The 9683-nt window shown below is 35.4% G+C and overlaps 1 protein-coding gene across 3 annotated transcripts; it reads left to right on the top strand.

The window, feature by feature from the left end:
* Positions 1 to 1953: 1953 nt before the first annotated feature.
* Positions 1954 to 7526, top strand: LOC116261309 (uncharacterized). Of its 3 annotated transcripts, XM_031640011.2 has the most exons (7): positions 1954 to 2200; positions 2807 to 3571; positions 4553 to 4625; positions 5380 to 5473; positions 5795 to 5911; positions 5997 to 6054; positions 6836 to 7526. In XM_031640011.2, exons 3-7 carry the CDS (start codon positions 4571 to 4573, stop codon positions 7307 to 7309), a joined length of 798 nt encoding a protein of 265 aa, XP_031495871.1. In that variant the 5' UTR covers positions 1954 to 2200; positions 2807 to 3571; positions 4553 to 4570; the 3' UTR covers positions 7310 to 7526. The 3 variants fall into 3 exon arrangements, with proteins under 3 accessions (XP_031495871.1, XP_031495870.1, XP_031495869.1); XM_031640010.2 differs by lacking the exon at positions 2807 to 3571 and having other exon boundaries at positions 6839 to 7526; XM_031640009.2 differs by lacking the exon at positions 2807 to 3571.
* The last annotated feature ends 2157 nt before the right edge of the window (positions 7527 to 9683 follow it).

The following is a 9683-nucleotide window of genomic DNA, read 5'->3' as shown; positions in this document are numbered from 1 at the left end:
AAAACTAATTTTGGAAGATACAAAGTAACTGGTTTTTTCATTTAAAATGCAAAGTTGATTTTTTGGCAATAATTTCAATATAATCCTTATATATTTGAATTTTCTAATACAGACCTCCGCACTGTTGACAACTGCATTTAAAAGCAACCACCGATTAAATGATGATAGTTTAAAACAAGTAAAAACTTAGGGGATTAGTAGGCTACACCCTCAAAAACCTATTTTTATGAAAACTTAGTTTTGTGAAAACCAAGTATTTTAATGAGTTTCTAAAAAATAGTTTTTGTGTTTGGATGACACCTAAAATACAACTTTTTTGTGTGAATAACTTGGAGAGAACTGGTTATTCACTCTCGTTTTCAAAGCTAGAAAAGCTAGGTTTTATGAAATGTGAGTTTTGGCCAAAACCATTTTTCAAGTCATCCAAATATATCTTAAACCAGTGGTTTTGAGTTTGATATCCAAATGCCCCACTTGTTCCTTTTAATATTATCCTTTTAAAGATTTTTTTTTTTTACTTTTTTATAAAAGCCAAAAGGGCATGATTGCCTTTTTTTTTCCGTCTTCTTTTGCACTTGATAAAAAAAGTAGTCTATCTAAATAAAAAATTTTCAAGGGTTTTCAGTTCAATTTGAAAATAAATGCCAGGGAAGCACGTGGGACCCAGTGGGACCGCCCAAAAGGACTTAGGCTCTCAGCTCGAGTCTGGTCACCAAAAAACCGGGAATTAGTCTATCGGCTGAGTTAGACATCACGGACCCACAATAACAAATTTAACGGAAAACGACTCAGCCACAGTCATGAAAACGAAAACTTTTCACTTAGAGTCCTACTTCTTAATACCAATTCTGAAAAGTGCCTTCTTCTCACCTTTTTGCTGGTCCCACTCTCAAATAAGGAATAATTTTACTTTTATTTTGAACTTAATTTCAAAACTTTGATCAGACTATTGTAGCTGGTGAGCTGTTGCAAAAAAAGAGTACAAAGGGTGTCAAATTAAGCATCTTAAATCAAGTCTCAGCCAGTAGCATCGCACCACATGTGGGTTGGTGTGCGCAGTTGCCCACACCAGTTCTTTAAAATTCTTTTTACTTTTTTATTGGTAAATTTAATATTTACTTTTATACATATATATATATAGGTGTCCCTCCATATACAAATATTTTTGAATAAGAGTTCCTCCAACTAATTTTTCTGTCTTTGCCACTAGTCTCACTATTACAGTTCTCTCACTACCCTCTTCCTTAATTCAAAAGCTCAATTTAGTTGAATGAGATGACAATTATGTGTGTGGTTGCACAAGGTGACTTGCATATTATGGGGAAGTGGGAAAAGAGCCTCCCCCGACATGTTAGAAGGAGGGCGACTCTCTTCACACCTTGCTATAATACATAACATGCTCTGATGTAAGTAATAGAAGTGAACTTGAAAATGAATTAAATTCTAAGCTAAGTTTTTGTGATTGATAGTTTTTCCTATTTGACCCAAACTAGCCGTGTGCAGATTGAAGAGAGCTTTAACAGGCCTTGGAGTTGGGGATGTGTACATGTTATGTCATATAAACAAAGTTGGACTTCCTTTTTATGCGTCCACCAGTCTTTGAGATGCTATAAAATCTTGTATTAGTTTGGTTTCTAATTTTTATTATTCTTTAACAAATGTCTTGCAAGCCGAAAGCTGAAGGCATGCGTGGAGGTCGACTTTTTATCTCAAAGCAGATCATCATTTTTACTTGAAAAGATAAAAAAGAAAAGGTAGAAAAGCTTCACATTTCTTAAGATAACAGACGTGATTTTTATTTGCCAATTGTGAGACAAAATCCAACGTATGATAGAATATTTAAAAGTATTAAGTCGTTTCTGAACTTACAACTAAATCATTAGGTCTCAAATGAAAGCGTAAGTTGAAAACAAAACATTGGAAGGCGTAGGATTTACGGGTCGTGATCTCTTTTCGGGTTCGGTCCATTTTCCCTCCTCCCAAACTCCATGGAGGGGGAAAAAATGAAAAAACCCAAGGAAAAAGAAGGGAAAATGGATTAGGGTTTGCTTTGCCTGTCAATTTCTCGACGAGATGAGAAATGTTTTCTTGGTTTCTCGTAATATTTTCATTTTTGGTATGTATGTTGTCATTGTTGGGTTCCGATTGATGATTAGAATCTGACGAGATGAGGAAGAAGCTCGACACGCGTTTTCCGGCGGTGCGCTTTCTTTCTTTTCCCTCTTTCTTTTGATGGTGTTCTTTTTGTGTTTTTCTGGCTGTTATTTGTAATTCTGTAAGCTTTCCTTTATTGCTACGGCGTTGGGTTTTGTTCAGTCTCCGTTTCTGTTTTACTTGATTTGTGTTGTCGTCCTGTTCGTCCCTTTTCCTAGAATGTTCTGAATAGGAACTAATGGCAATTTCATCTTCAGGGTTTCTCATGGTTTTCTAGATTTTGAATTTCGTATGTTGCTAACAAACGCCTCAAACTTAAACATCTTAAAACCCGTATATTCGGTTTCCATTTTCATCTAGATAAATATATGCCATCACGCAGCTATCGTTGTCGGGGGGCGTTGAATTAGAGTTTTGATTGATTGGATTGGCACCCATCTTACTATTATTGTCGTTGATGATGATGGTAGTGTTCATGTTTACGGACTCTGTCTTTTGCGGTTCTGCAATAAAGTATCTGCTGTCTATTTCGAGGAATTTATACGTTGGTGGTCGTAGTTGGTCAAGTATATCGTTTATGAAGGAGTTTGTTTATGAGCACTTTCGATGGTTTCTGCGGGAAATACTGAAGCAGAATATATCGTTTATTAAGGAGTTTGTAAAATGCTATGAGCACCATCGATGGTTCCTGCGGGAAATACTGAAGCAGAAGACTATCTGCCGCTCCAACCCTGCTGGGGGATCACACCGATATCTTATTGACAAAATGAATCTACATAAAAGACACAACATGTAAGAAGAAAGACTACATCGCATCCCAGATCGTCCTAGATTCCTTGAAGCAGGGATTAAGTAAGAGTTTGACAACCTCTGCTGGCAGATTACAAGAAGAAATGTACAAGAACCTCTTGAGGCGGCACAAAACATAAGAAGCAAACAAAAACTGGTCTGCTCTTTCCTTACAGCGAATGAGTCTCTTCCTCTACTCGGGAGGGCCGACTATCACCCTCATACCCTTCCGAACATCTGGGAACAGATTCAAGATGTGATCTAAAATTTCTATCCCGCCAGCAAGGCGACCTCTGCTCGAGTTGAAACTGCCCTGGCAAACCGGTTGGCCACTACTAGACTTGATGCCAAACACCCATGTTCAGCACTGGGGTTGAATCCGTACAGCAGTACCAACATCAAAGCTCTGTTGATTATGAGGAGGCCACGGGTCTGGGATAATACCTGTACACAACCAGATCTTCCCCGTGTCCACTTTGGAATCCTGCGGTGAGGCTGCCATCAACAGCATTTTCACATCGGCACAAATAAGTTGGCAAGGCAGGTTAGAAGCAGAAGACCATCCAAAGTGATGAAATAGCAAAGAATAGCAGATCGTCCTTTTTCATCACGGATCAACAGAAGAAGGGTATTATTATATTGCATTCCTTGCTTAACGAAACAAGATAACTCAGTACAACTTTTGATTCGTCGTGGGTTTTTCAAAATTTTAAATTATTTTAAATTGGTTTTTGGTCCAAAGATTGCAATTTGTTGTGACCAATATGATCAAAATCCTTATATGTTATTGTTCAAAGTGATGCACTTCCTGAACCAATTCTGAGAAAAGTCTGTGGTCTCTTGTTCCCTGGTAATTTTTTGGTTAAACTTAGGTGCCTCTAGCAGGCGCCTGGGAGATAAGCATGGTTACAACTTCGCAGGTTGCCATATAAAGAAAATTTGTATCTGATGGAGGGTCTTATTCTCCGCATCCATGTTGTACAGTCAAACTTTATCAAAATATTGTAAAGTCGTTTTATAGATTAAGAAGCTCATGCAGAAAAGCTTCTGGTTTGTTGATGTAAGACTGGGCTATTTCTGGTTGAACTTGGAGCATAAGGCCTTTCTGATAGTCACATTTTCTAGCAGTTATGCGTGAAATTAGTTTGCACAAGCAAATTCTCTGAGCTAGCAGAATGGCAGATGAGATTTGAGTTATGGAAGGATTGGTTACCTGACAAAGTAGAGTTAGTTTAATATTAGTAGCAATTTATTGAGAACCACTACACCAATGTTCAGTTTTTTCTAGAATTTAGCCTCCTAGTTAACTTTGATTCACATTTGACTTCGGCAGTGATAAAATAAAACTTGCATGCTCAAGATTTCCATTTTTGTTATGATGTGATGATGAAATGTGAAGTTACTATGCTTTTATGTTTCCATTTTACTCATTACCAATTTGTGCCAGATAATGAATGAAAGCAAGTTGCCTGTGTGAACAAACACCTCCTGACTTTGTATAAAAATTTAAAGCTCATTATATTTATTGATTTTATCTGTGTGTTTTCCATTTTGCCCTTAACAGAAAATTTTGAAATGTTTACTTTGTCAATAATTCTTGTTTTGGCAGTCACGAATAAAAAAGATTATGCAAGCTGATGAAGATGTTGGAAAGATTGCCATGGCAGTGCCCGTTCTAGTATGTGAGTAACAATATTGCCGTCCTTTACTCAGCCATTGACTGGTGGTGCTGGTTAGAAGTATGATGTAGCTTTATCCAGGCTTCACCTGCATTCCCATAGTTATCCAGGGTTAGCACTTCAAGGAAACAGGTTGTTGTGTGCTTGTAATACAGCATCTTTTCCTTTATTTTTCTCAAAAATGCATAAATATCCAGACAGAGGAGTGTCATTATGAATCCGACGTGAATCCACAATTAACCATTTGTTGAACATAAGGAGCAGACATGGAACAAAACAGATATGTATACCGAACTATATATATGTATAGGGTCGCCTAATCTGTTCACCTGGCACCCAGTGCCCCTGCCTAGGCGTGCCTTTGACTATATGAAATTAGCAAAAAAAGGTTGAGTTATTTTCTGAAGAGATTTCACAAGGGCAACACAAAGTTGAATGCATGATCGCAGCAACTTTATTTGAACGATCTTTGAGGCCAGATTAATATCCATGGAGTCCCACCTCGAAATGCTACGGAAGTTTATGAGGCTTGTTTCCACGATCTGAAGGCAAGCTGGACCCACTGACCTTTGTTGAACTGTTAAGGGCATAACCAGTTTTACGTCACCTCTTCTCCATATTTCCTTTTTTTTTTTGTGTCTAGGTGTCATAATACTATTTTACTTCTTGTTTGCTGTTCATATTGAAGGTTCTGCAGCTATAATTTCTTGTATAAAGTGCCGAAGCATCATTTAAGTTTTTCCTATATATCTTGCAGCTAAAGCATTGGAACTTTTTCTTCACGATCTTTGCAACCGGACATATGACATAACTCTGCAAAGAGGAGCAAAGACAATGAGTGCTTTGCATTTGTAAGATGTCGCTGACTTTTATGCTTTTTTTTGTTTTTGTGGGGGTAGGTTGGGGGCCTCGGGGTTGGGATGCATCCGATTGTTTATGATAGTCACAGACCTGCTCATGTATGACTCTCTCCGTGCATGGGATGCTCTACACATGCCATGTGCTTGATGGATCTGTTCTTGTTATGTACCTCTTGGAAGAGATACGTTACAGTTGTAATTCTGGTGTAACTGCTTTCCTCTGGTTTATGAAATTCATGGAAGGCCCACAGGTTTATCAAAGTTTATTAGATCTGGGACGTCGCTTACAATTTTCTATTTTTTCATTTTCAGGAAGCAATGTGTTCAAACTTTTACAGTCTTTGACTTTTTGAGAGATATTGTAAGCAAAGTTCCAGATTTAGGTGGTGTTGATGCTGGAGGTGATGAAAGGCATACTCCAAGGAGAAGGTATGGTGCCGATACATTTGAACTATACTGCAACTTACAATGGTAATCAACTAGTACAAGTAATATTTCTCTTTTTCTTCGACAGGAAAGTTGTGGAGGATGATGTCAATGGCAGTGATGAGGAGTCAAAAAGGACCAGGACTGTGAGTTCAAAACCATTTTTGAAGAACTCAACTGCCTTTTGCTGGCCTATTTAGTTCAATTGAGGCGTGGAACTTTTCCTGTGTTTCCTAGGATATACACCTGTTGCACATAACGCTAGAACTGAGAGCTGAAATTCTCAAATCACATTCTGTCATTTTTGTCATTCAAAAATGAGAAGTTGAATGAGATGGGTCAGCTGCTTATTTTCACTGATCCTGGGTTGTCAGGATCTAACCCTAGATGGACTTAAACACACAAGAACACACTCATACACTCACAGAAGCAAAGCAAGAGGAAGGCAGAGTGTAGATCTATTTGAATCTTTGAGGAGCAAGGTCTTTAAACGTTGAAGCCTATAGGAAGTTACCATTTTTTATATATATTCATACCATCTTGCTGAAGATAGTGTTGCTCAACTGTAGGAGCTTTCTCCGTCTGGAATGTCTGCTTTGTCCAACCTTATCATGCGCGGTATTTTACCATGAAATCTGGAAATTGGTAGTGACTATGATAAGTACAAACACTATAGCTATCCGTAGAAGGATGTGAATTTGTATAACAGATTGACTTCAAGAAAAATTTGAAAGCCTCTGTGTATTTCTTCATGCAAGATACTCTTGCCCTCTGTCCTTTTCTTTCCTTAGATAGCCATCTCTTTTGGTGGTGTATCAAACTTTTTACAGTGAATTTTAGCCATGAGAAAACCTCCAATGCCAGATTATCTTGAGTGTTCTTTTCGTCCTTTGCATTATTAAAGCAACCTAACATTTCATTTCACAGCAGGAGGGATCCTATGGTGGTCGAAGAGGACGAGGAAGGGGCAGAGGGAGAGGCCGAGGCCGCGGTGGTGCTCGGACAAGTGAAAGGGAGAATGCTCACTTTGGAAAATGTGAAGATGAGTCAGATCGCTCTCCTGAAAATGTAAACAAGCACAACCCATTTTCTAGGAAGCTACAGAGTAGAGTTGAACACAAAGAATCAAAGGAAGACGCATCCTGTAGCACAAGCAGCCCAGTTTTTAGAAATTTTGACCTCAATCTTGACCTAGATGAACATGGCAATAATCCTGCTGCTTCTACCTCTGCTTCAGCTTCCACTTCTGTTTCTGCAATCAAACCAGAACTGAATCACGAGGAATACCCAGGGTGGTCATTATCTGAGATGAACAAAAATGGAATTGATCCTTTGCAGCTTCTACAGCTTAATGAGCAAGCAGACGAAGAAGAGGAGGATTATGACACCGAAGATGGATGATGACAGACAAAGACATAGGCGAGTAGCTTTAGCTGACCATTGCTCTCTTCTCAAAGCTGGGGAAGTAGCAAGCGGTGGGCAACACATATTTTCCTCACTTGAGCTCCTTCGGAAATTGTAACATAGCATCTAACATAATAATACTCGAACTTGTATCTTCCAATTATCAATCTTAAAATTTCACGTGAAGCTTTGTGTAAGTTTCATTTTCCCTTTACTTACTCCTTTCCTATTCGAGATGTCTAAACTCTCTCTCTCTCTCTCTCTCTCTCCCTCTATATATATATATATATATATATATATATATAAGCAATTACTAATTAACCAAAACATTGTAAATCCCATAAAATGACTTTTTTAGTTTGTAGTTAGAGTTTATAAAAATACAATAATCAATGGTCAATTTTGTTTTGCTTGTAAAGCTCATGTTGCATGTTCAAAAACTATTAGGTGCACGATTTGACACCAATAAATTAACCTCTTTGAAAACGGGGGTCGAAAAGTAGGCAATGACCTCCCTTTCTTACATGTAAAGATGCTGTTGTTTCTTGCTTTCTTAAAATTAAATGGTCTCTCTCTCTCTCTCACATTGAGACGTGGGATCATGAGTAGGGATGTCAACGGATCGAATTCGGATCAGATATCCGATCTGAATTACTCGAAAACAACGGATATGGTTAGCAATTTGACATCCGATTGAGAAATCGGATCGGATTCGGATTTAAGAAGTAACATCCGATCGGATACGGATTCGGTTTTAAGTAAATATCCGATCGGATTTTTAACCATCTTATCCGTTCGGATACGGATTCAGATTCGGTTTTAAGTAAATATCCGATGATTCTTGAGTTGATATCCGAATCCGAATTACTGATATCCGATTCCGAACCGTTAGTTGATATCTGAATCCGATGATATCCGAATCCGAACTTGAGAGAGCTTGAATTGGTTTCCCCAAGTTTTGAAGTTGTGACCTATGAATGGTTAGGCAAAAGGTCTAACCAAGCGCACCAACTTAAAATTATGATAGATAAAGAATATAAACTGTATATGAATGAATAATCTGATTGAAAGCTGATGATTTTATGAAATTGCATATAATAATAGTCATATAATTACTATGTATAACATTGTACTTAAAATATTTAAAACTATATCATACAAAACCAATTAATAAATAATTAATATTATATTTAATTAAACGTTTTTGTGTAAACAAGAAAACTATTATAGTTAAGGCATCAACTAAACAGAATATCTTAAATAATGTATTTATTTAATTAAAAATAATAATAATAAACTTCTATAAAGAAATTTCAATAAAATTAGTATTTTTAAAAATATGAAAATTAATCGCAAGTAGATTTATTTAATATGAAAAAACTCTTGAACTCATAAAAAAGTTTTAATTTATGAAATTAAAAATTATTTATTTAATCAATCAAGAAAATTATTTTGTATAATCATATATTATGTCCAAAAGTCTTAGGTATTTGATATATAACACAAAATTCAAAAAATTTGTAAACAAAAGCCTTTAACTATTAGGAAAACAACAGATTGTCCAATTTTTAATAAACTATCTTACATATCATTGGAACAATTATACAATTTCATGTAAAAAAATAATTATTGTAATAAAGGTAAGAGTATTAATAAATTATTTGATATATTATTAAAAACTCTTTTTACGGGTGTAACACGAATTATTTCAAATAACTCAATAAAATGAGAAAAAATCATTAAATAATGTCTTTTAATTCACAATAAGTTATCAACATGAAATAATAGTTTAGTCAATTAAAATATGTTATGTTATTAGTTAAAAATAAACCAATTAATGTTCAATATTCACAATTTTTATAACTAAAGTATGAAAGCTTCTTCACCGTGTATTTTAGCAAGAAACCTTAAATAATATATTTATTTAATTAAAAATAATCAATAAAAGCTTCATATTTTTTCCACAAGTTTTTCATATGATTTGTATATTTTTTTCATAAGTTATTCATATGACATTTCATACTTTTTCATATTAATTGTGTATATAGAACATTGATTTGATTATTTTTAAATAATAACATATTTTGATCGAGTAAATTATTATTTAATGATAATTACATATTGAAAATTATTAAATCAAGTGACCTATATTGTTTCTCATTTAAAAAAGACATTATTTAATGGTTTTTTCTAATTTCATTGGGTTAATTAAAAGACTCTTGCTTTATATATGCAAAAAGAATGTTTTAATGATGTCAAACTTTTATTCTTCTTTATACTAACTAACTTTTTGGGTTAGTCCTCTTAGTTTTATTGCAATAAGTGTTTTTTTTATAAATTTGTATTATTTAATCAAATCATATAGTTTATT

This window comes from Nymphaea colorata, chromosome 9 (assembly GCF_008831285.2).
Source record: "Nymphaea colorata isolate Beijing-Zhang1983 chromosome 9, ASM883128v2, whole genome shotgun sequence".
NCBI lineage: Eukaryota > Viridiplantae > Streptophyta > Magnoliopsida > Nymphaeales > Nymphaeaceae > Nymphaea > Nymphaea colorata.
Note: the sequence above shows the minus strand (reverse complement) of the source record. Positions and strands in the feature narration are given on the sequence as shown.